At 40.9% G+C, this 26,204-nt stretch overlaps 3 protein-coding genes across 3 annotated transcripts; all 3 read left to right on the top strand.

Annotated features, from left to right (window-relative positions):
* The first annotated feature begins 780 nt into the window (after positions 1-780).
* On the top strand, positions 781-6,540 carry LOC110953881 (oocyte zinc finger protein XlCOF6-like). Its single transcript, XM_022198087.2, has 4 exons — positions 781-1,371; positions 3,038-3,402; positions 3,972-4,041; positions 4,131-6,540. The coding sequence occupies exons 1-4, from the start codon at positions 966-968 to the stop codon at positions 5,720-5,722; spliced, it is 2,433 nt and encodes an 810-aa protein (XP_022053779.1). The 5' UTR covers positions 781-965; the 3' UTR covers positions 5,723-6,540.
* A 101-nt stretch (positions 6,541-6,641) lies between these two features.
* On the top strand, positions 6,642-12,027 carry LOC127536706 (zinc finger protein ZFP2-like). Its single transcript, XM_051957824.1, has 4 exons — positions 6,642-6,781; positions 8,568-8,910; positions 10,095-10,151; positions 10,349-12,027. Exons 1-4 carry the CDS (start codon positions 6,653-6,655, stop codon positions 11,818-11,820), a joined length of 2,001 nt encoding a protein of 666 aa, XP_051813784.1. The 5' UTR covers positions 6,642-6,652; the 3' UTR covers positions 11,821-12,027.
* An 878-nt stretch (positions 12,028-12,905) lies between these two features.
* LOC110953864 (oocyte zinc finger protein XlCOF6-like) lies at positions 12,906-22,310 on the top strand. Its single transcript, XM_022198064.2, has 8 exons — positions 12,906-13,213; positions 14,132-14,230; positions 14,312-14,534; positions 16,973-17,037; positions 17,409-17,534; positions 17,926-18,208; positions 19,213-19,958; positions 21,223-22,310. The coding sequence occupies exons 1-8, from the start codon at positions 12,923-12,925 to the stop codon at positions 21,487-21,489; spliced, it is 2,100 nt and encodes a 699-aa protein (XP_022053756.2). The 5' UTR covers positions 12,906-12,922; the 3' UTR covers positions 21,490-22,310.
* Positions 22,311-26,204: the final 3,894 nt, after the last annotated feature.

Genomic DNA, 26,204 nt, shown 5'->3' with positions numbered 1-26,204 from the left:
AGGTGCAGAGAGGGGAGCTGATGGATAGGATAAAGGAGTTAGGGGTGCAGGAATTTACACTGAAAGAGTTGCTAAGTATGGAAGAGAGGGCACAGGTTAGGGCACTGATGGATTTTTTAAAGGGGACCGGGATTTATAATATAATATGATGGTTAGGTAGGGATAATGATAGGAATAAGGGGTGGTAGTTGGCTTGGGTGTGGAGAGTGCAAGTTAGAGGGGTTTTTTTGTTTGTTTTTGTTTATTTGTTTGTTTGGGTTTTTGTTTGGTCTTTGTAGTGTGTGTTTGTAGATTTGATAGTTTGAACTAGGTCGGGTAAAGTCTGTAAGTCTACTGTCTGGTCCACACTCCGGAACAGAAGGTGGCGGTAATGCACCAAGAAGCTGGATGCCAACCGCCGTAAAACAAGAAGAAGAAGAAGAAGAAGAAGAAGAAGAAGAAGAAGAAGAAGAAGAAGAAGGGCTTCCATAGTTTTAAGTCAAAATAAGTACATTTTAAAGGCTCACTTCTGCTTAAACATGCAATACAACGTGGCAGAAAGAGCAGGCTGATTTTTTAAATTTATAAACAGAGCATTTGTTTGATTTTAATATCAAGTAAAATTAAAGCTTTTACTGCTTAAATATCATTGTTGTCATTTTTATTGTGCCCCTGTGATTAAACACTGGCATCACCTTGTCCCCACCAGTAAAATTTGTGTACAACCGACACTGATCGTTGTTTGTAATGGGTTTCTGAAACTTTTATTTCAAAATGCAGACATGACCGGAAGCAGATTTGTAACACGGAAGTCTTTCAGAGACGCACAGGCGCCATGTTGGACTGAATGGACAGTCAACACGGAAGGAAGAGTATTGCCGTGTTTTAAGTCAAAATAAGTCCATTTTAAAGGCTCACTTCTGCTTAAACATGCGATACAAAGTGGCAGAAACAGCAGGCTGAATTTTAAAGTTGACCGAAGAAACATGGAGGCGAGGTTCGGCAGCGAAGTGGCGTCGATCGTTGAGGTGGCCATCCAGGCGACTGTGTCCGTCTTCAGGGATGTCTGGGCGAAAGAGGCGCCGAGCGCGGGCTGGGAGGAGGCGAAGTTCGGGGAAATCCAGGAGATAGAGAAGTGCCTGGTGGTCCAGATCCACAAGGTGTTCACGGACTTCTCCTCGGAGCTGTTCGAGGAGAACGAGGCTCTGCGGGCCAAAGTGGAGCAGCTGGAGGACGTGCTGCAGAGGAAAGCCGGGCAGCTGGAGCAGGAGCTGGAGGCCAGAGTGGGTCAGCTGGGCAGAGACATGGAGCAGCTGGAGAAGGAGCTGAAAAACATCAGCAAGACGCCAGGAGAGCCCACACAAGTCCAGCTGCAGGAGGGCTCAGTGGCAGGTGGGAGAGGCTGGCATCAGTCAGGATCCATCACTGATAAACTCACCTGTCAGTAATGTAGATTAAAAACATCAACACTGTGATGGGAAGTACTCTCTCTTTTAAACTGTGATTAGTTGGATGAAGTATTGTGCTCTTTTATTGTTGCACTTTACAGTTTACAATAGGATTCAGTTTGTTTACTTTGAGCACAAAACAGCCTTCTCTGTGATATGTTTGTTTCATCTTTTAGGATTTTTTTTTTTTTTTTACTGCTTTGTGTTTTTATTCATTTTTGCATGGATTTATTTTATTTTGCACATATTTAGTCACATGTAGCTGTAACTGAACAATACAGTGTTTTACTTTATGATTAAAAAGACAGAAGTCAGATAAAATATTACAAAATCGAGACCCAAAACGACAAAAGTGAGAAACATAATGACCAAAAAATGGACAAATGACGCAAGCGGGAAAAAAAAAAGACAGAATGACAAAAACAAGACAAAGTGGCTAAAGCAAGAAACAAAACAACAAAAAAATGGACAAATTATGTAAGCGAGACAAAAAGGAAACACAAAATGACAAAAATGAGTTATAAAACGATAAAAACAAACAACAAAAAAGACAAAAACATGACACAAAATGGCATAAGAACAATGAGCAATCTAGTATTTTACTTTATGATCAAAACAACTTTTCATGGTCTAGAAATTATTTTAAATTTAGAGTTTTACAAAATTACAGTTAATGTCTTCTCTGTAATTTTTACTCTTTACAAAGTCATCATGCGAGCCGGATTGGACCCTCTGGTGGTCCGGTTTTGGGCCGCGGGCCGCGTGTTTGACACCCCTGGTATAAATTAAGCGTTTTATTGCTACAGAGATTCCCTGGCCGTCAAGTCATTTTCTCTACGTGTCAAGGAACATGGTTGTTCAGCAGAAACTGCCACAGAATTCACATTTTTCATATTTGTTTCAAGAAAAATGGCAATATCTGTAAAAATATTTGCAATATTTATAATAGTACTTTTGTTTTTGCATATTGTTCATCTCTAATAACCAGTCCATAAGCAACACATACCATCCTGGCAGTGACTTTTAAAGCACCATATGATGGAAGACCATTTTTATTGTTTTTTTGTGATGAAAAGTAAAAGCTGTTAAGACATGAAACCCTTCAGTTCTGCTACTTCTCAATCCCCTTCACAACTAGTTAGCCTCCCGCTTTTAATAGTGAGTAAATATTCAATCCAGGACCCACGTAACACCAACTGATCAATATTCATCCACAGAAACTGGGACACAGACAGCAGCTTGTAAAACCGAAACATTCGTCAAACCAGGGGTTATACAGTTGTGATGAGGTTATCCAGTATTTTGAGCTGAAAAGCTGAAAGACACACTGAGGGGACATATATGATAGACTTTATCGAGCCAACAGTGGGGAAAGTTCACTGTTACAGCCATGTCTCTCCTTCCGTCTGAATACCTGACAGTGATGTGCAAGGTCAATCAAGTGAACTCAAAAGTAGATTACACCCTCCGCTGTTTAAAAAGGGCGTCCCGATTCATTTTTCATCTCAGGCGATTTGAATCGTTACACGTTTGTATCGAGTTTTGTCTTTCTGTGCATCGTTACATCCCTAATGGATAAGGTGACATTATTTCTCTTTCTTCTGATGTAGGACAGCTCGCGGTTTCAGCCTCCACCAATCAGGATACCCCAGAGGAGACTGAATCCTCCCAGAGCTCATCCTTAGTTCCAGCAGGAGGCTCTGAATTTGTTCCCATCTCCACAGCTGCATCTGTGACTGTACCGACACCTGCAGCAGCTCCCATGGTGTTTGTCAGCTCTGATCCCCCAGAGCTGATGGTGGACGCCAGTGAAGTCTTCACCCAACAACCTCCTGAACCGTCGACGAATGCTTCTGAAACAACACAAACAACACCGTTCAGCCTCAGACCGGCAGCTTCACCGGGTTACACACAGCAAGAAGTCCCCAGTCCAGACTCCAGCACCGTCAGCGGACTCGACTCTACGCAGGAAAAGGTCGGGTGCCTTGAAAATCTAAAATTGAAACTTTTTCACTGTGATGTTTGTTGTTTAGAGGAAAAAAAAGAAGAGGCTGGTTTGGATTTGTGTCTGCCAGAAAATTCAGCAGTATCTTGTCAAAGATAGATTACATGATTTAAGGGCAAAATGGATTGCACAAATAGCATTTCTGTCATAATGCAGACCTTCATGCCAGGGGGAAATTTACATTGTTACAGCAGCAGTAAACATGTATAATAATAATAATAGTGTGTACAAGGAAGAAAAATGAAAATGAATAAATACAGTATTAGTACACCGTAGACAAACAGCTATATAAAGTGGCTTGTAAAATAAATGTAAATGTCCAAGATGCAGCAGTTCAAAAGATGATGCTGATGATATAAATCCGGTTTATGTTAACATCAGCCAGTGATGCTGATGTTGTTCAGTCTTACAGCAGATGGTATGAATGACCTGCGATAGCGCTCCTCCTTGCAGGGTGGATGTCTCAGTCTGCTGCTGAAGGAGCTGCTCAAAGCCCTCGACTAGAGATTAAAATCAAATTATTCCCTCTTGCATCACAGAATTCTTTGGAAGTGGGACCCTCCAGGAGAACGAGGCGGACGAGAAGGGCAACTGAAAAAGCAGAAAAAAGTATGTGTAGGATGTAACCATAATGTCATTTTGAGCCAAATCTTTGAATATTAAAGTTCTAATTCTTGTGTATTTGTCTCAATTTCCAGTTTCTGCTGAGAACAACATTGAAGAGAAAAATGGCAAGCTGGAAGAACAGGTCAGAAGGTTGAGGAAAAAAGACTCACGGACAGTAAAACGCTTCTTCTGTGATCATTGTGACGTCGGTTTCCACTGGAAAGGTGAGCTGAAGAAGCACATGAAGGTCCACAAGAAGGCTTTTCCGTGTGAGCAGTGTGGCAGGAGCTTCCTCGAGAAGTCGTCTTTGGAAAATCACCTTTTACGTCATGAGGCCACCAAAGCTCCGCTGCCCTTCCCCTGTCCTCAGTGTAAACGATCGTACAGGAAAGAAGAATCACTCCAGAATCACCTCAAACGTCACCAGAAGATGAAACCGCCGAAGCCGTTCGGCTGCGATCAGTGTGGGAAAACATTCAGGATCAAGCAGTCTCTGGAAAACCACCTGTTGCGCCATGAGAAGTGGAAGCAATTGTTGAAGTGCCAGCTTTGTGACAAGACCTGCAAGACGTCGGTGCAGCTCAAGTGTCACATGGCCGTGCACTCGGAAGAAAGACCTTTCAGCTGCGCGACATGCGGGAAGGACTTCAAGAGCAAAGACACTCTTCGCTTCCACCAGATGGTTCACACGAACACCAAAAAATACAAATGCCCCTTGTGTGAGGAGACTTTCAAATACGCCCACTCGCTGACAGTGCACAAGAGGAAGCACACGGGCGACACTCCATTCATCTGCGGTGTGTGCAACAGGTCGTACCGGACCGGCACCGCTCTGAAAAGACACAGCGTCGTCCACACGGGAGAGAAACCCTTCACCTGTCACATATGTGGAGCAAGGTTCAGCTTGAACAACAACCTCAAACGGCACCTTCGCATCCACACAGGAGAGAAGCCATTCACCTGCCAGGAATGTGGAAAGAGTTTCTCAGACAACAACAAGCTCAAGTCCCACATGCTCATCCACGGTGCCAGGAAGCCGTTCATGTGCGACCTGTGCGGGAAGACGTTCCTCTTCAACTGCCGGCTGCTCATACACCAGAAGTACGTGCACGCCAACAGGAGCGAGGAGTCGGACGGTACGCAGAATTTCTTCCAGAACAGACGACAGAACAAGTCGCTGGTGAAACCGTTCAGCTGCAAAATATGTCTGAGGGGTTTCAGCGCGGCATGTTCCCTCAAGCTCCACGAGCGAGGCCACAGCGAGCACAAGGAGTTCAACTGCACCACATGCGGGAAGTCCTTCCACAACAAGTACTCTTTCAGCTACCATCAGCGCAGCCACTCGGGGGAGAAGCCGTTCGTCTGCGACGTGTGCGGGAAGCGATTTTTCCACGCTGCTAGCCTGAAGCAGCACGAGCGCATTCACACCGGTGAGAAACCGTACAAATGCGACCAGTGTGGGAAAGCCTTCAGAACGGACGGAAACTTCTACAGGCACCTGCGGATCCACACGGGGGAGAAACCGTTCGAGTGCATGTATTGTCACAGGAAGTTCCACCAGTCGAATCAGCTCAAGTCCCACCTGCAGGTCCACACTGGCCAGAAGCTCTACTCCTGTCAGCAGTGTGGCCGAGGCTTCTCTGATTCAAGGCAGCTCAAGAAGCACAGCTGTGACACCTCGTAGCGACGCATTTTCTGTTATGTTTTCCACCTCTGCAAATGGGAGCCATGAAGGCATTAGTTACATACGACCCAGTGGATTTATGCTCAAGATATTGTGTGACCCAGAAATAACTTCACAAGTTTCATGTTTCTAATCTGGTGCAGTTTGGTTAATTTATGAGCAAGTCAATTGAGAAGATGTTATAATTTATTTTGGTTTTGAAAGTGTGTTCAGCTGTTGCAGCCATGAAGAAAAATATCTGCTTGTGATAGTTTAACAGTAAGAATAGGATGCTTATATTAGCTGAACACTTCAACTCTCACTTGTCTGATATGTTAGAGTTAATGGATTATTTAAAAGTGATTATTAATGAGAAACACAGTTGCAGCTCTGTTCTCAGTAGGAGTTAACAGCATTTTTTGTGGCATTTAGAATATTTTCTTTCTTGGTTGTTTAAAAATCTTGAAGAACAGGAATTAATGAAACATTGTGGCTGTTTAAAAGTAAAGTTACTCATGAAACCTAAGTAAAAGTATTTAGGTAGGACACATCTTCTAGGATGTCATAGTTATTTTCAGCAACTGCAAGTATTTCTCTTTTACCATTTGAGTTCTTACTAAAGTGAAGAATACGGTATTTTATTGGCTTTTTTGTTAATTTGAAAGATTTATTGTTTGTATTCATGTTTGTGAATTCATAATAATCCGGTTGATTGCCGTTGAGATGAAATTATTTTCAAAATGAACTTATAAGTCTTATGTACAGTGCTCTGTAAAGATGTAGTCTATATATTTTTTTCTGCTCGGAACTGCAATAATAAACATTTGCAGTCAGGTTAACACGAGTTTTATTTTGAATTTGTATGTTTGTACTACTGGTACTTCCGGGATCGATGCCTCTGGCTCTGACTCTCTTGTCACTTTAACCGCCAGCTGTTAACTCACACATAAAATGTCAGAAAACTTGGTGTTTTATTTGGAAGCAAAGTCCATCATGGACACAGTTATAGAGGCCGCTGTCGATGTTGTTGGACATTCAAAGGAGGGAGCTGCAAGGAAGGAGCAAAGTGAGAAACAAAAGGTGAGTGAGCCGTTCAACATTAGCCTGATGCTAATCAAACACTCTGAGATGCTAACCACGTAGCATGCTAACCACACAGTATATAAAGTCAGTTTCCATAGCTTCGTATGCTAACCGTGCAGTATGTGCACCTCAGAAATACTGTTTCTGAGGAGAGTGGACCGACGGAGTGGAATTACTAAGAGGGGACGCAAAGAACAACAAAGATGGCGCATGCTCGTAACTCGCTAAAAATATCAAAATATAGTTTGTGTACAGAATAAGTTGTAGTTTGCCGTATAAATACTGTTATTTGGGGTTGTTACATTGCACGTTTTCTTTGTTATGGATTTACCGTGTCCGTAATAGTGATACGGTTGACGGTAAAAGACAATCTGTTTACTTTCAGTCCGGTACGGATCCTCGCAAGGGTCAATATAAGCTAAGCTAACCTTTTATCTTCCCCCAACGCCAAGGGAAATTCGCATCGTTACAGCAGCTTATGCAGCAATGAATATAGTAATCAAATAATGATAAAATAGTAGTAATAATATTTACAATATGTACCTGGATGAGAACGAAATAGTGCAGTATTGGCACAGTGTAAACAATACAATATACAGTGACTTGAGAAAATAAATTTAAAAATTGCAAAGTGCTGTGCAAATATGGTTTGGGAATTTATGATATGAACATAGATTTTTGGCAGTTCAACAGGTCGTTTATTATTTGTTTGTTTTTACTTCTTTGTTTAACTGTTTTTAAGAAATTTGACTGTTATTTTGCCTTTTACCCATCCAGCTATCTATACTTTACACATAGATGTCATATTATATAATATTTTTTATATGATGTGTTGTTTCCTCACTGCTTGTGTTATGTACGACAGCGTTTTCTTGTGTTTTTGAGTTTTTCATTTATAGCATAATGTTTGGGGTGTTTTTTAAAAATATATTTAATTATTTTGTTGCATTTTAACTCCCTTTATCTGTAAAACACTTTGTTAAATTTGATTTGTATGAACAATTCTATATAAATAAAGTCTGACTGATAGATGGCAAGGATTTTTTAGGCATATTTTTTCTTTGCAATAAATTTTACATCCTTTCTTATTCTTAGAAGGTCTCAGATTGTATCCAGCTGCTGAGGTATTTGAGTATTGCTCCAATTTTGTTCGCTGCTGTGGTTCAATCTGTGGTTCTGCTGATAAATTCAGCTGTTTCAGTTTGAACCAGCAGTGCTTCTGTGTGTTTATATGTTTATTTAGGGATTCAAAATTACAGAAGCTTTAATACAACGCTCAACCAACAAACCCTCACCACACACACATGACCACTTTACGTTGTCAGTGTTACAAACATCAAAAATGAATTTATCACAGCCATAGTCCTAGCAATAGCTCCAGCCACAGTGACAGATTTGTCAACCCTGTAATCAGAACTAGTATTTTATTTGTAGGTTGCATGATACTGCATCACAGTGCCGCTCATATAGGTGTAAAAACTCACTCACCTGTAGATTTAAACTAAATATGACACCTGTGGATTCCACCATCAAGCGGTTATTTCCAGCTGTAAACTTCAGTCTGATTGTTGGTTAATTTTGAAGAACCTCATCTACCTGATCAGCACAAACAAAAAGCCAGTAAACCTGAAATAATCAAATGTGTACTGTAAGGGTATAAGTCAGAATTCTAGTGTTGTTATGAACTACAGCGAGTTGTCACTTATTAAGCATTTATTTATTTATTTGTTTCTCTGGATGTTCAATAACAAACGGTGTTTCTGCTCTATTTTTATCCTCACAGTCAGATTTTGTGGAAATGTTGTCACGAGAGGCAACGAGAAAGATCAGCTCGGTTTTCTCCCAGCTGTCGTCGCTGCTGCAGGCCGAAAACAGGACGCTGAAGAGCAGAGTGAAACATCTGGAGAGCGAGCTGAAGGCCGTGACCGAACGGTTTGAAAACGCCAGACTGTGGAGGGAGAACGTCCTGAGCGGCTGCCCGGTTCTGTTCGAGCAGAGCGGCCTGATCTTCACCCTGAAGCCTTTCGGGAAGTTAAAAAGAAAGATGGATAAAGAGGCAGACGGAGCCACAGAATCATCACCTGCTGCTGCTGCTGCTGCTCAGGTGAATCACGGACAGAAAGCAGGTATGTTTTCATTGAAGGAAAACTTCAGCCTAAAATGTAAAAAAAGCTAATTACATGTGATGAATTAAGAGCCAAACTTGAACTTGTCATATGCACTGCCATATAGTGACAAGAAATGCTTTAATTTCATTTGATTTGATTTGAAAACATCCTCAAAAACACATTTATTGCTGATTATTAACACACAGCAGCATTCACTAGTAAATGTCTGAAAAAGTATCTTTTTATATCAGTTATTTCTTATAATTTTAGATGATGAATCAATGTTGCTTCTTTTGTTTTCCCTGCAAACACATTTATCAAATCCTCTCAAATATATTTCATATTTCTTTAGTTTCATACTATATATGTATGTGCGTTTTTCTTACTTTTAATGGATTTTTTTTAATTTTTAATGCACTGTATGTTTTACTGTCCACATTGTTAATGTTTACTTTTAAGCCGGTACTACCAACAAAATTTCACTATGTGACAGGTAAAAGCTAATTGCATAATGATAGTAAAGATTCTTGATATTTGAGTCACAATAACAATAAAATACAGACATGTTCTAATTTTTAAATTCATTTTTAAAATTTTTTTGATTAAACGTGTCCCTGAAATTTTTATTTTTTTATTTTTATTTTAACTGCTTGTTTTGTTTTTATGCTTTTATATCTTTAATGTAACACTTTTAGATTTTGCTTAAATGAAAGGTAAATAAAATTTAAATGAAATGTATTATTATATTGTTGTTATTATTATTATTATTATTATTAATAATAAATATAAACAACTAATAAAAAATGTAAGAACATTTTTACAATCATCTTTCAAACTCCATTTTGTTTGTCCCTGAACCTTAAACTTCGTAACACAAATCAAAAATTTTTTCTTTAAATTATGCCAATTTTGTTTCATTAGAAACACAGAACAATTCATTAAACCACCATAATACGGATGTTGTCTTCACAGTTTTTTTTACAAAAGAGTTTAATTTCCGAGAGAAATGTGTGAAACCATAAATTTTACTGTTGTTTCTGGAAACAGCAGCACTGAAAAGTGGGTATTATGTAATTTCACACCGGCAGAAAATATTATTACCATCCAGTTTTGGAAGAAAATTGGGCCCAGACAGAAAATTTTACATTTTTTTTAGCAGGTTCCAGCATGAATAATCTGTTTTTGTTTGTGTTGTTTATCAGTAATTTCTCATACAGAAGGTGGAGAGGTGGCAAAGGAGGCGACTTCATCAAGACAAGGTGGGATTTTAAATGGTCAATATGGAAATAATTTACATTAAAACAGCTTACTTTAACAAATATATAGCTTTAACAGTTTTAAATTTCAAATTATAAGATAAATCTGATTTCATATCTGAGATTTGATGTAAACATGCTAATTTTGTGCATGAAAATGTTTCTTTTTACTGTTAAAATGTCAGTTTTTGTCTTTGCAGTCATCTTTGCTACTCCTGTAGAGGATTGTACCACAACAAACACAGCCGGAGCCAAATCCACACAGGGAAACGAGGTGAAGAAGAAAGGGAAGGTGTTTGTGTGTGACGTCTGCAGCAAGAGCTTCAACCGGCAGTTTCACCTGATGAAGCACATGAACACTCACAGAGAGCAGAGGCCGTACGCCTGCCAGCAGTGCCCGAGGAGATTCAGGAACACGGCGACGTTCGAGTACCACCTGCTGCGACACGAGGAGAAGAAGTACGCCGCCTTCGAGTGTCAGCTTTGCCAGAAGACATTCAAAACCAAAATGCACCTGAAGACCCACCAGCTGGTCCACTCGGACACGAGGCCGTTCGTCTGCTCGTCCTGCGGGAAGGCCTTCAAAACCAAACACAACCTACAGGCTCACCAGGTTGTTCACACCGTGGAGAAGCCACACAAATGCTCAGAGTGCGGCGAGAGTTTCAGATATGCCTTCACGCTGCAGTGCCACCGAAGCGTTCACACCGGCGAGCATCCGTACAAATGCTCGGTTTGTGGCAAAGCTTTTGTAAAGAGGCGATCGCTCCGGACGCACCAGTCGGTCCACAGAGGGAAGATGTTCACATGCGAGACGTGCGGCGCAGGATTCACCCTTCAGCACAACCTGAAGAGACACATTCGTATCCACACGGGGGAAAAACCGTTCAAGTGTAAAGTGTGCGGGAAGAGTTTCATTCAGGACAACAAGCTGAAAGCGCACATGCTTCTTCACGGAGCATCCAAGGCGTTCATGTGTGACCTGTGTGGGAAGACTTTCCTCTACAACTGCCAGCTGAAGAAGCACCAGAAAGTGACTCATGATGAAAGACACGGGCAGGTGGTTAGGAGACGAACTCGAGAGCGAGGCAGCCGCAGAGTCATCTACCGACGGGACCGGACGACCGTCAACGTGACGCCGTTCAGCTGCAGGAGCTGCAACAAGGGCTTCGACACCGCGAGCTCTCTGAAGAGACACGAGCTAATCCACTCGGGGAACATGCAGTACAGCTGCGACACATGTGGCAAGTCTTTTTACTACAAAGCCACCTACGATTACCACCTTCGAATCCACTCAGGAGAAAGACCGTTTGGTTGTGAAGTGTGCGGGAAAAGGTTTATCATCCTTCAGGCGCTGAAGTCCCACAAGCTGCAGCACTCTGGAGAGAAACCGCATAAATGTGAGCAGTGCGGCAAAGCCTTCAGGATCTACACAAACTACCAGAGACACCTTCGGATCCACACAGGAGAGAAGCCCTACGAGTGCGAGGTCTGTGGAGTCAGGTTCAGGCAGCTCGGACATGTCAAGTTTCACATGCAGATCCACACGGGAGAGAGACCGTATTCCTGCAGCAGCTGTGGACTCGGATTTTCAGACTCAAGGCTGCTCAAAAGACATAACTGTAGCGAGAAATACCAGAAAATGTTGGGAAATGTGCTCACAACATCCTGATAAAGACAGAAATTGACATAAATGTTCATTGTCAAAGTGTTACTTCTGGTCATAATTTTAAACTACATGAATAATTTGCACATTTTAAGGCAGCTTGTCATGAAATAAATTGTCATTGTGAACTTTGAAGTGTTTTTTAGCTGCATTTAGAACACACAGATTAACCTATAAACCTGCTTCAAATAAAAAACTTTTTGAATTGTTTCATTCGTGGATCTTTTGTTTCGTACTCTGTATGTTAAACTCAAAACAGCATAACTAAATAGTCTGAATTAAACTGGAATCCTCTGAATTGACATTTACTACACAAGTTTATGTTTATATGTAACAGTCAAGTTCATTTTCTTTCAGGATTTAAAACACTCACAAGTCTTTGAATACCCTGATTAATATCTCCAAATAATAATGATTATAGTTATAAATAAAATGCTAAAAGTTTGGACTGTTTAGTCAAGTCACTGTTTTTTATGTGACCCAAATAAAACTACTGGCAAAAGTATTTTCCAATAGAGCAGATTGCCGTTATTCATTACCTGATTAATTTAAATGTTATGGTAACAATTAAACAACTAATTAAAATGATTCCAATTTAGTAAGTTACATTTATTTATTTCAAACTGTTTCAGTTAGTTTTTATAGGTGTATTTTGAAAGTATTACCCAGGAAATCTGTATTTTTCATGTCTCAATGATGCTCCTCTTTGCTTAATTCCTCACTATGACCACTGGAGGGCACTTATAACTTGTGTTTTTATTCCTAATAGTCGAATTAGTGACAGATATCGAGAACAAAGATTTAAGTGACAACAAAACTGTTGTTGTAGGTCTTTACGTCTATAATGTAATGTAATGTGCACATTGTCAAGTTAGACGCGATAGCATACTGGTGCTTCCGGTGAAACATTTACAATAAAACAATGTTACTAGCATATATTAATCTTTATTTTTCCTAACTAATTTAATCAGTAAAAAAATATTGACATACCCACATTACATAACGTAGAAGTAATGCGTTGTTTAATAACTCAAGCATTGCAATATTTACAGTGATAAAGTAACAGCGTGACGATGTGTTTGTGCTGCGTGCTTTTATTTTGAAGAGCATGGACCGGGAAAAAGAAGGTGGTTCCGTGCTGTGTTTTTTCATCGGGATGACAACAGAGCTGCACGAAAGCAGCTGTTTTTCGTTACTGAACCGTATAACAGAACCGGAACCAGGACCGGGTCGAGCCGCCGTCATGTCGGAGCTGGAGACGCAGGTGTGCTCCATCCTGGAGATCATGGTCAACGCCACCGTGTCCGAAATGAGCAGAGTTCTGGGCGGCTGCGGTCCAACTCGTCCACAAGTGTCAACATGTGCGACTGAAAACACCAACGGCTCCTCGGAGGAGAAGGTACGTCCACCGGTGCTCGGTTACCGGTGCCGGTTCTGGTCTCGGTTCTTCTTCTTAGTGATGCTTCTTCTTCTTCTTCTTCTTCTCGTCCTTCCTCCTCCGACGAGCAGCTGATCATAGAAATAGAAGAGCTAGCTGTCTGCTGCCGTTAGCTTCCAGAAACTAGCTCCGTTTGGGGCCGTTCGGCTGGTTTGAGTGAATATTCGGGTTAAAAACGAGTAAATGTGTGATTCTCAGTGATGAAGGTACAACAACAGTCCAGACGAATCCATGTTTGGGCGCCATTTTGAGTTGGACAGCGGGCCCGGACATATCTATCTGCTGTAGGTCTACAGGAGCCTCAGCCACAGGTCTCCTCCTGGACCAGAGTTACCTATTAGCATTGTATTTATAATATATTAATTACTGAGACTTTAAAGACAGTAAATCAGGTCTCCTCCTGGACCAGCATTACTTCATGTCATTTGATTTATAATATTAATTAATAATGTCATCATAAAGACAAGAAATCAGGTCTCCTCTAAAATCAGCAGCAGTTTTTATCTTAGTTTATATTATTATTTGTTATTGTGAACATATAAACAAGGAATTAGGTCTCCTTCTGTACTAGAATCAGTTTAAATAATAGTTTATATTATTTTTATTTACTGTAAACATTAACACAAAAAATAGGTTTCCACTTAAACCAGCATCACTTCATCTCATCACAGTTTGTATTATTCTTTACTGTGGTTAATAAAGAGTGAAACCACATTTAAAATGTGTGACAGGATTCATAGTCTGTGCTATTCTTGCTAATTTAATGTATTTCTCTGATTATATTTCAATCTGAAATGTTAATTTTAACTTTTAACCCTTTTACCCTGATAAATCCTTGTCTGATCTGTATCTGATGACAGTCTGTGTCGTTTCCATCAGGTGATCCAGTTCAGTGTCTTCATGACGTCTTTGGCTCAGGAAGCCGTGGAGCAGATCTGCCAACTTTTCCATGAATGTTCCTCCATACTGCAGCTAGAAGTATGTGATTTTACCGCTTTGATTTATTTATTTACTGTTCTTCATGTGTGGAAAGGAGATCTGAAATGCTTCCTTCTGCAGGTGACGCAGGGCGTGGCTGAGATGGAGGACCTGAGGAGGCGGCTGGAGGAGGCGGAGTCGGAGCTGAAGCTGGTGCTGGAGGGCAGCGGAGGACAGAAGGAGGTGGAGGAGCTGACGGAGGGAGGCAGTGGAGAGGAGGAGGCGGCCGGGAGGAGTCCGACCAGCAGAGGAGGAGGAGGAAATGTTCAGAACAGCCAGAGATTAGGGAGGAAGAGTCGCAGAGGTGAGCAGAGGGACAAAAACAGATTAGTGGGTTAGGAGGTACAGTGCCTTGTGAAAGTATTCGGCCCCCTTGAACTTTTCAACCTTTCGCCACATTTCAGGCTTCAAACATAAAGATATAAAATTTTAATTTTTTGTCAAGAATCAACAACAATTGGGACACAATCGTGAAGTGGAACAAAATTTATTGGATAATTTATACTTTTTTAACAAATAAAAAACTGAAAAGTGGGGTGTGCAATATTATTCGGCCCCTTTACTTTCAGTGCAGCAAACTCACTCCAGAAGTTCAGTGAGGATCTCTGAATGATCCAGTGTTGTCCTAAATGACTGATGATGATAAATAGAATCCACCTGTGTGTAATCAAGTCTCCGTATAAATGCACCTGCTCTGTGATAGTCTCAGGGTTCTGTTTAAAGTGCAGAGAGCATCATGAAGACCAAGGAACACACCAGGCAGGTCCGAGATACTGTTGTGGAGAAGTTTAAAGCCGGATTTGGATACAAAAAGATTTCCCAAGCTTTAAACATCTCAAGGAGCACTGTGCAAGCAATCATATTGAAATGGAAGGAGTATCAGACCACTGCAAATCTACCAAGACCCGGCCGTCCCTCTAAACTTTCACCTCCAACAAGGAGAAGACTGATCAGAGATGCAGCCAAGAGGCCCATGATCACTCTGGATGAACTGCAGAGATCTACAGCTGAGGTGGGAGAGTCTGTCCATAGCACAAGAATCAGTCGTACACTGCACAAATCTGGCCTTTATGGAAGAGTGGCAAGAAGAAAGCCATTTCTCAAAGATATTCATAAAAGTCTGGTTTGAAGTTTGCCACAAGCCACCTGGGAGACACATCAAACATGTGGTAGAAGGTGCTCTGGTCAGATGAAACCAAAATGGAACTTTTTGGCCACAATGCAAAACAATATGTTTGGCGTAAAAGCAATACAGCTCATCACCCTGAACACACCATCCCCACTGTCAAACATGGTGGTGGCAGCCTCATGGTTTGGGCCTGCTTTTCTTCAGCAGGGACAGGGAAGATGGTTAAAATTGATGGAAGATGAATGGAGCCAAATACAGGACCATTCTGGAAGAAAATGTGTTGGAGTCTGCAAAAGACCTGAGACTGGGACGGAGATTTGTCTTCCAACAGGACAATGATCCAAAACATAAAGCCAAATCTACAATGGAATGGTTCACAAATAAACGTATCCAGGTGTTAGAATGGCCAAGTCAAAGTCCAGACCTGAATCCAATGGAGAATCTGTGGGCAGAGCTGAAGACTGCTGTTCACAAAGGCTCTCCATCCAACCTCACTGAGCTCCAGCTGTTTTGCAAGAAAGAATGGGCAAGAATTTCAGTCTCTGGATGTGCAAAACTGATAGAGACATACCCCACGCGACTTGCAGCTGTAATTGCAGCAAAAGGTGGCGCTACAAAGTATTAATGCAAGGGGGCCGAATAATATTGCACGCCCCACTTTTCAGGTTTTTATTTGTTAAAAAAGTTTAAAATATCGAATAAATTTCATTCCACTTCACGATTGTGTCCCAATTGTTGTTGATTCTTGACAAAAAATTAAAATTTTCTATCTTTATGTTTGAAGCCTGAAATGTGGCGAAAGGTTGAAAAGTTCAAGGGGGCCGAATACTTTCACAAGGCACTGTATGTTGAGCCTCAAGTCAGAGGTTTTAGAATCATGAAGGTGGCTCTATTGTAACCTGCTAGATCTCAATGGTAACTGATGCTGTGGAGCAGGTTATGTTCTGAGTGTAGGATCTGAATTGGTTGTAAGAAGCACCTCCCTTTAAACAAAGTGTTCCCTGATTATTATTTATAAGCGATACAGATTCTCAGTTGAGGGAAAATGTTTTATCTGCAAACCTGTTGAGCTGTTATTTAAGCCACAGAATGAAGCCATGTAGTTACAGTCACACACTGTATGCATTGCATCGCCATGGGAACCTGACATGTATTCAGTTGGTGATGCAGAAATGGTATAAATGTGTTTTTATGTTTGGTCTGTTTAAATTGTTAGTACTGTAGCTGAAAAAACACAAATAAGAAAACTTAACGGTTTATTAGTATTGATTACAGAGAATATTCAATCAGTAACTAATTTTTACTTTAATTCGGCCAAAAATTAAAGTGATTCCTTCATTATGAGACAGCATCAGACGTGCACTTCAAGACAAAATTGTGTTTGAATATATGAAGTTTATAGTTTAACTGCTCTAATGTGTAGCTGTTAGTTATCAATAGTCAGCTGCAGTTTTTGCTCCTTTCAACCCTCTGTTGAGGTGGATTGTTGTCCTAAAACGCATTAAAAACACAACATGTGCAACATCTCAGTGCTTTGTTCTGTACTTTCTCCAATTTTATGTGATGAAGCAGAACTGACAGCGATGAACTATTTGTTGTTTTTGTTTTTCCAGTTGGTGGTGACAGTGCAGTCAAGAGGTCGCCTATAGTCCATCTGTGGAAGGGCAGAACTTATGAGGTACAATCCCGACTCATCCGACCTCTTGGATCATTACTTCTGATTCTTTTTCCTCACGCTGCGGTGATGATTTTATTTATGACTTTATATTGTGTGAATTTCTTAAGAGGCAGCTTAAAAAATCAAAAGCTGGGGCATTAAATGTCAGAGAAGTCTCTGTCATGGGGCTCTTTGCTAGCTGGTGGAACAACCAGGTACCACAGCTAATCCAAAATTCATTTTTCTGTGGAGAATACAGTTTTTGTGATGTTTGTGAAGCTACAGTAGACTCTATTCTCTCTAACGTTAGTTTCCTCATATCACCAAGACACACTGTTTTCCATGTATTGACCTTAATCTGTCTACATGTTCTTATTTTTTCTTCCTCCCAGGGCAGTGTCCAGCCTGTTATCATAAAAGAGGAAGGACTGGAGGACTTAGCTGACCAGGCGTCTTGTGATTCTGGTCAGTACAGAGACGAGCCCGGCCCGGATGAAGACGACGACCCAGACTACCAGGTGGGTTTCACTAATACCTCATTCACTTAGGATTATTTGGAATGTTTATTATTTTTTTCATCATCTGTGGCTTTATTATTGAGGTTGTATTAACGTAACATAATTAAAAACCTGTTTCTGTTTTACCTCGAGCACATTTTAGACAAAGTAAGGGTTGTCTTTGGGTTTTTCTTGACTTCAGTTAATCTTTATTAGACTATGGTCATTGTAGCTGATTCACTGGAAGATTCTCCATCATAAAACTCGCTCTGTTCAATATGTGATGAGCTAATTCTTTAAATACATATTTCTGCCTCCTCCTCAAATGATTGTAAACTTATTGTGGATGAAAATGAAGACTTAATGCAAAAAAGGGCAAATTAATGACCACATGGTGCCGCTTCTTTGTTAGTTGGAACCAGAAGATCGCAATGACGCAGACCCAGGCTACACCACCAGATCCAAACGCGTCGCCAAGCTCAAGTCGCATCGAGTTCGAGCCAAAAAGGACAGTCCGAGTCCGAGGGAGTCGCTGAGCTGCAAGTACTGCAGGAAAACCTTCACCAAGCTGCTGCAACTCAAAGCCCACCAGGCCATCCATGAGGCCAACGCAGAGAAACCCTTCAACTGTTCCCAGTGCGGCCGAGGATTTTCCTTCCAGCGGAGCCTCAACGCTCACATGTTGCTTCACACAGGTCAGCGAAAATATATCAAGGCAGAAAGAGGCTGCGGGTCTCTCTGCCATATGTTTGAGTGTATTTAAACTTTTAAACCATATCATTAAAAGACTTAATAAAACTGATAGCTGGCATACAGTGTTATTAGTGTGTGATTCGTGATCAAAATGGGACTCATTTATGCCAAAAAAGTCCAAAAACGTCTTTGAAGGTTCAGATCCTGGTGAATATTCTCATCTAGTGTATGTAAATGTGTAAAATTGTGTTTTTTAATGTGTTATTTATAGTTTTGTCACTTTATAGAATTGTTTAGATTATTGTGTTGGGAAACATCAGAATCAGAAAACTGCTAATAAAGTATAATATTTATCTACGTAATGCATTATTTTGCAAGCTTTTTTAAGTGAAAACACTTAAAATTCACTGCTTTTTGCTTCTCATATGTGAAAATCTGCTGGTTTTCTTTGTCTCCCCTGATAATAAACTGAATATTTGTTAGTTTTTGACTGTTGGTAAAGCAAAACTAAACTTGTAAATATGTCTGCTGGTGCTAGAGGACATGTTTAGGCCAAATGATTTTTCAGTTATTTGAGTAAATGTTCAACAGGTTAACTGATTTAAATAATCAGTTGTAACAAGACTAGATGTAGCTTACATTGAAACATGTTTGTCCACTGTGTGTTGCAGGACATTGTTTATACAGTGTGCTTTTAGCAAAACTTGTTTGTTTGCTGCACATTGAATTTTGAAATGGTTGATGCTAGAGGTACGGACCCGTGCCCGTAGCATCTGTACTAGAGGTACGGACCCGTACCTCATCCGTACCTCTAGTACAGATGCTACGGGTACGGGTCCGTACCTCTAGCATCAACCTTTGAAATAGCCGTGCCTAATCTAAACTACACTTAGCTGCATAATTGCACCATAATATTAATGTCCAGAGTTATATCCATTAAAGAGGTGTAACCTTTGGAAACATGCCGTATTCTGTTATTTACGATGCTCCTTGTGGTCGTGTTCAGGTGAGAGACCCCACACCTGTGACATCTGTGGGAAAGGATTCACTCTGAAGCAGCTGCTGAGGAACCACCAGCGTCTCCATGCCAATGTGCGGCCGTTTTGCTGCGAGCAGTGCGGCAAGAGCTTCTACCGAGCACACGGCCTGAAAATGCACCAGATGGTCCATACCGGGGAGCGGGCCTACAACTGCCAGTACTGCAACAAGAGCTTCACGATACAGGGCAACCTGCAGCGCCACCTGCGCATCCACACGGGCGAGAAGCCATTCAGGTGCGAGACTTGTGGCAAGAGCTTCAACCAGGCCGACACCCTGAAGGGCCACCAGCGCATTCACACTGGCGAGCGTCCGTTCAGCTGCGAGACCTGTGGCAAATGCTTCATCCAGAAGAGCGCCCTGAAGATGCACCAGAAGACGTCCCACCTGGACGAGAAGTCGCTGGCCTGCGTCGCCTGCGGCACCACGGTGGCCTGCGTCGACTCGCTGCGCAAACACATCCAGACGCACGCGGCCACCATCCCATGCACGTGCGTCCTGTGCAGCCGGCGGCTCAACTCCATCACCGAGCTGCGGTCACACCAGCAGCACCACACGGTGGACCGGCCTCATAGCTGCGGCGTCTGCGGGAAGAGCTTCAAGTCGTCCAGCTACCTGAAGATTCACCTGAAGACACACAGCGGGGAGCGGCCGTTCTCCTGCGACATCTGCGGTCGCATGTTTACCCAGCATAGCAGCCTTAAATCTCATCAGGTAGGTCTGCTTTGATCACTGGTTTTACCCCAGTGGTCCTCAACCACCAGGCCGTGGGCGATATAGTAATAATAAAAACTTATTTTTTTTTAATTTTAATTCCTCTGGAGTCTACACAGTGTTTTATTTTGAAAAATGACTAGATCGTCTTACCGTCACTTCTGTCTGTGCTCGTTTCCCACACTTGATTCTGTTAGTTTTCACATCCGACCATTAAGTGATGCCGTCAATCTAACCTCTGCTAGAATTACTAAAAAAACGTCTCAGGAAAGTTTCTTGAAATAGAAGCAGAAGTAAGTAAGAAGTAAATACATATTTAGCAGTAAAAGTAATTTTATTTGTTTAGGACAAAAACAAAGGTAAATTCCTTAAATATATAAAGATAATTCCTTAAATATGAACATTTTCAGAACATACTTTTTTGCGCTAAAACAAAGGAAACATTTGTAGTTGTCATTATTTATAAGTTGTTATGATTTTACTGTAGCCTAGCCATGCTACACCCATGTTTCTGACGGCACAAGGGTCTAGGGAAGCTCGAAAGGGAGGGAGGCGGGCTAAAAGGTTGTCTATCAAATCCCTCTGCAGCAATTGGGTAGGTATACAACCAATCAACGCAACGAATAGGCTGATGTAGTTCCGAGAGCACCGGCGGATTGTGGCTAAGTCCCATTAGCTTCCCAACCAGCGGAGCCAACTGGTATATTAAGGATTTGCCATATCCCGTCGGCATAAGTCCAAATACGTCTTTCTTCTCAATGAAACACTTAAGTGCCGTCCTTTGTTTATCTTTCAAGTTGAATTTTAGCTTCAAATCTTTAAGGGCTGTGGCCAAAGCCGAGTCGAAAGATAACTGTTTATTGTGCACTGGTTGTTTCTGTCAGAATCGTCACGCCTCTGTCATCATTTCGTTACGCCCGCCTTCTGACTCCACACTTCATGGTGATTGGTCCGGCCAGTTTTAGGAGAATCCAGCCTCGAGCCTTATGGAGGGTAACTAGACCCACCCTGGCAGAGAATTAAATTCGTTGCCGTGGGTTGTCTAGCGCGGCTAGGCTAATTTTACTGGTCACTTGAGATCAAATTGGGCTGAACGTGAACCCTGGACTAGAATGAGTTTGACCCCCCTGGATTAAAAGAATGAAATGCGTCTCTGAAAGGGGTTTTTACAGAACAATTGCAGGGTCTGACGCATCTTGTACAGTGAGATTTGTAGCTGTCAGTTCTTGTCTTCACCTTCACCTTTCAACCTTCTGCTCCACAGGTGGTCCACACTGGGGAGAAACCCTTCAGCTGCGACACATGTGGGAAATGTTTCAGCAACACTGGCAACTTGAACAGACACCAGCGGATCCACACGGGGGAGAAACCGTTCAGCTGCGACACGTGTGGACGCAGCTTCAACCAGGGCAACAGCCTGAAGGCCCACCAGCAGATCCACACCGGGGAGAAGCAGTTCATGTGCGACAAGTGTGGAAAGAGCTTCTCCTACCTGAGGAACCTGAAGGACCATAAGTGCTTCTACGTCTGAGCGGATGGACTCGCTGGGACTTACAAGGAATAAATGAGCGGACCGACTGCGCAGAATAAATGAGTGAGTTTGCAGTGAAGGTTTTCCAGATTTCTCTGCCGTGTTGAAGATAATTATGTGTTGGAGTAGCTGGAAAATTAGCATCACAGCCTCACTGGAGGAACACTGCAAGTACAAACAGACTTTTAGTTCTTTGGAGACGAAGCTTGCTGATAAATGTGAGGTAAGTGGGCCAAAATTTAAAGTTTCAAGCCCCAGAAGTCAAAATCTGTGTTTTTGAAATTGAAAAATGATCGGTACTCTGCAGTTTCAAGGTGGAAATGCTCGTCTGCACCATTAACTGCCTTTATTTTGCTCACAACGTTTGTTTTAGCATATAAAAAACACTACATGGACATATTAACATGGTACAGATAACATCTTTGAGGAAATTGCATTAATTTTTCATACTTTTTCATCTTTTAAAAGCCAACAGAGTGACTCTAAACGTCCCTTTAAATAGAGCGACTGAATAATTACTCATTTCTATGCGAAACTGAAGGGTCTTTTTTGTCTCGTGAATAGGGACTTTCTTTATAAAATGACTGTTCAGCGTGGCTTGATTCCAGTCTGTTTATCGGAGGTAGCATGAACAGTTTTACCAGCAGTATTCTGTGGGCAGCTGTTAAATGAAATCCCTGGTCTGAACTGTAATAACTGAGGCTGTAAAGGTTTTTGTTGTATGTAGCTCTTTCTAGGATTTTGAACTGATATTTATAACGGTGAAAAGTGTTTTACTGTTCTTTTACAGGTGATGATCACAAATACATACGTAAACGAAACACCGCTGAGTTGTTTTGTGTGAATATTTAGAACATAACTGATACCAAAACACTGATTTTGTGAGGATGTTTCCTTCTCTGGTTGAGGACTTAGTTGTTATCTCAACTTTATAACTGTGAAATGTAGGTATTTTTTCTTATATTTGCCCTTAATATTGCATTAGAAGCAGCATAAAGGGTATAAAATCTATTTAATTCATTAGTACACTGTAAAAACAATCAAATGCTCGCATAAAGACACTTAAAACTTCTTCTACTTTCACTGAATTGCACTAAATTACTGAGAAAATAAAGAACAGTCCTAATGCTTGTGACGTTTCCTCTCTAAAATCTAAGCAGGCAATGTTAGCGTCATCTTAGTTGCTGTTTTTGTGATATTTCAGAACTTTTGTGGCCTTAAAATTCAGAACTATGAGCGAGTTTAATGCTGCGATCAGCCGGATTCTGCAGCAATAAAGTGGAAAGCCTTTTTGGCTCTGCATAAACACCGTGTAGAACAGAGGAACTGTATCCTCTCATACGTCTTCTTCATTCTCTCTGCTGTAAAATGCTTTCAGGATGCAGCATAAGTTACGGAAATTCAGGGAAATTTAATACCTTTTGTGGTTTTATAACTTGGCAGAACGTCCTAATGATTTCTAAAGTGAAACTCCTCCAAGTCAGAAGGACGAAAAGGGATCAAATGCTGAAGTCATCTGGAAAATTCCTTCATTTGTTCAATCTGTTCGCAGGGTTGCTGAAACAGGAAGTGTTGGCATCTTCTGAGGATAAACACCTATTAGCTATAACATTAAAACCACCAGCCTAATATTGCATTGGTCCCCCTTCTACCCTAAAAACAGGCTCTGAACTGTTCGTGCTCGGACTCGTCTGGACAGCAGATCCTCAACCATGCTTGGTTTTGTTTCACAGAGCCTCCATCAGGTTGGGATGTGGGGGTTTTGTCGACTGTTTCTGCTTGAAATCTTGTTCCTTGAGCCATTCCTGAGCAGTTTTGAACTGTGTCAAGACCACTGATGTTCAGGAGTGCCACAGGAGCTGTACTTGGTCTGCAAAAATGTTTAGGTGGGTGTCCAAATAACCTCCACATGAATCCCAGGGTTCCCAAGAGGACATTACACTGGAATGAAATTTTCAATAATATTCACCCAGGTTAACGAGGCAATTCCATGTTTTCCATAAAAACTCACGCTTTTATCCATGTGTTAACATAACTGTACAAGTGTTTTCTAATCATTATTGAGCCTTTCAACACCATTAGCTAACACAATGTAGCATTAGAACACAGGAGTGATGGTTGCTGGAAATGTTCCTCTGTACCCCTATAGAGATATTCCATTAAAAATCAGCCGTTTCCAGATAGAATAGTCATTTACCACATTAACAATGTCTACCTTGGATTTATCATTACCTCCGCCAAGGAGGTTTTGCGATCGGGTCCGTTTATTTATTTGTCTGTCTGTGTGCGTGTCTGTGGACAGGATTTCTCGGAAACTACTTGTCGGATCTTCATGAAATTTTCACCAGAGGTGGATCTTGGCCCAGGGAAGACTCCATTCAAATATTGTGTTGATCCGGTTAAGGATCTGGATTCTGGATCCGGATTTAGATTTTCCAACTTCGTATCATCTTCCCTTGGCGGAGGTCAGAAATCTCGGATTGCTCTTGTTCGTTTAATGTTATCTTCACTGGGGAAAAAAGCTTGTCTTTCAAAAATAAGGACATTTCTAAGTGACTCTACACTTTTGAACGTAGTGTACACACAGATAATTAGTACAGTTTTACAAAAACGCTGATTCTTATGTGACTCTTTCAGTCAGACTGAACAAAAAACACAGAAATTAGCCGTCTGGAACAGACGTTTTGCTAATTGCTAACCCACTTTTGTTTTCTAAAACACTGTGTCACATTTCAAATTTGTGTTCTGTGATGAAAATGTAGCATAAAAGCAGAAATATAAGTAAAGCAAATATAAATTCATGAACGTACAATTTAGAAACGACTGGTTGTTGTTCAATTATGACTTCACCTGCTGTCTCCACCAACAGATGGCGCCACAAACTAATCTTACAGCTGAGAGTCAGCTCAGCAGCTCCTTGGATCAAACTTTGTCAGACAAGAAGTCATTAAATATCTTGTTTGCTTTTTTTACTATGTGTGGTCTCAGAGACAGTCTTTGTTTATTTTTTTGTTCGGTAATGGTGTGTGAAGAGGCTTTTATTTTGTTAATTTCTTTCAAATTTCCAGCTTTCTAAAGGTGCAGCTCTTCATTTTCAAGGGAACTAATGACTTTTTTGCAGACTAAACCTGCATGTTATCGGAAGCTGGTGTTTTTGTGAGGACCAGCAGCTTTTCTCTTGTTTTCTGATGGGTGTTTTTGTATTTGTTTGGTGTGTGCTTCCTTTTAAATCCCTCTAAATGACGTCAGTGTGCACATTTAGCGGCTGGCCGACTGGCTGGCTGGCTGGACGGGCCGCCTGCAGCAGTGATTGTCTGGCTGATCTGTACAGTAGGTCAGGCCGGCTATAATCCCTCCCAGATTACATTTCAGGGCATCGTGGGAGGAAGTGTGGGGGATTGGCAAAGACAACACTCGTTACTACTGGCCTGCTGCCAGACAGAATAGCAGGAGAGTGTGAGTGTTTTTATTCATGTGAAAGCCAGAGTGTTTTTTTTTTTACAACTTCAGAGTGGAAAATCTTGAGGAAAGCTGTTTTGTTTTGAAATATATAACATAATTTAAAAGGGATCCCTGTTATATAGTCACAGATTAATAGAATGAAGCTTCAAATGTGTATAATTGTACAATCAAGACTTAATTTTGGTGGAAATGTCCTCTCAGTTTGGACATAAGCAGTACAATTGGGCACCTGTGGCCTAAAATGTCAAGAAAATCTGACTAAATGTGCTTTTAAAAAGCTAGTCTTGTTTTTATTTTAGATACATTTACACCTGAAGTGGGCATTTCTGCAACGTAACACCATTTAAACATGATTTTTTAGTATAACATATATAACATACTTCCCTGTTAAATACTTGCAGATTAATCAAATATTTAGCTTCAAACATGTTTAATTGTTCAATCAGGACCTAATTTTAGTGGAAATATCCTGTCAGTTTGGACATGGACAACACAGTTAAGCATTTGTGGCCTAAAAAGTAAAGAAAATCTGGTTAAATGTGCTTTTAAAAAGCTAGCTTTGTTTCAATATTAGATATATCTACATCTAAGGCAGACATTTCTGCAACATAAGACCATTTAAACATGATTTTTTGTTTAATATAACATATATAAGCATGCAGAGAGCTTCTAGATTTCTAAAAAGGAGAATTCTCACTGTTTTTGAGACATATTTAAACTCAGATAAATTGCATTGAAGAGGTTTGCAGCTTAAATTAAAACTAAGAGTTTGCATTTAGTCAAATTGTGGTTCAGATTTTCAAACATTTAAAAGGACAACAAAGCTCATTAAGAATCTAGAATTGAATTCCCCTGGAGATGTGTCTATATATAGATAAAGATAGAATACTTGACTCATCCTTTAGGGAAGAACCATTTGGGAATATTCAAGTTCCAGGTTCCCAGTTCAGCTTCATGGATTAAAAAGTTAAAAAGATCACACAATGACTACCAAAACAGACGAACAGCTCAGTGCTGTTGTGCTTATATGATCCTGTATGAGTGTGCATGGGTGTTTCTGTGCTTTTATCCATGTGAAAAACACTTTTTAGACCCTCAGGATGAACTTAAAAGTAGACATTAAAATCATAAAAGTGCATTAAAAGACAAGAAAATAGATTGAGCATCAAGAGAAAGCTCCAGTAAACAATCTGGTTTCCAGGCCTGATTTAATAGATTGGACAATTTCAGCAGAACTCTGGTTCTGGGAACTC

Source organism: Acanthochromis polyacanthus, chromosome 13 (assembly GCF_021347895.1).
Source record: "Acanthochromis polyacanthus isolate Apoly-LR-REF ecotype Palm Island chromosome 13, KAUST_Apoly_ChrSc, whole genome shotgun sequence".
NCBI classification, from domain to species: domain Eukaryota; kingdom Metazoa; phylum Chordata; class Actinopteri; family Pomacentridae; genus Acanthochromis; species Acanthochromis polyacanthus.
Note: the sequence above shows the minus strand (reverse complement) of the source record. Positions and strands in the feature narration are given on the sequence as shown.

Bases quoted from the DNA above. Each gene is read 5' to 3' on its own strand.
- LOC127536706 (XM_051957824.1), top strand. From the start codon at position 6,653: ATGTCAGAAAACTTGGTGTTTTATTTGGAAGCAAAGTCCATCATGGAC. The intron at 8,911-10,094 runs GTATGTTTTCAT...GTTGTTTATCAG, and splicing joins GAATCACGGACAGAAAGCAG to TAATTTCTCATACAGAAGGT. The intron at 10,152-10,348 runs GTGGGATTTTAA...TTGTCTTTGCAG, and splicing joins GGCGACTTCATCAAGACAAG to TCATCTTTGCTACTCCTGTA.
- LOC110953864 (XM_022198064.2), top strand. From the start codon at position 12,923: ATGGACCGGGAAAAAGAAGGTGGTTCCGTGCTGTGTTTTTTCATCGGG. The intron at 14,231-14,311 runs GTATGTGATTTT...TTCCTTCTGCAG, and splicing joins CCTCCATACTGCAGCTAGAA to GTGACGCAGGGCGTGGCTGA. The intron at 19,959-21,222 runs GTAGGTCTGCTT...TCTGCTCCACAG, and splicing joins GCAGCCTTAAATCTCATCAG to GTGGTCCACACTGGGGAGAA.
- LOC110953881 (XM_022198087.2), top strand. From the start codon at position 966: ATGGAGGCGAGGTTCGGCAGCGAAGTGGCGTCGATCGTTGAGGTGGCC. The intron at 1,372-3,037 runs GTGGGAGAGGCT...CTTCTGATGTAG, and splicing joins GCAGGAGGGCTCAGTGGCAG to GACAGCTCGCGGTTTCAGCC. The intron at 3,403-3,971 runs GTCGGGTGCCTT...CTTGCATCACAG, and splicing joins TCGACTCTACGCAGGAAAAG to AATTCTTTGGAAGTGGGACC.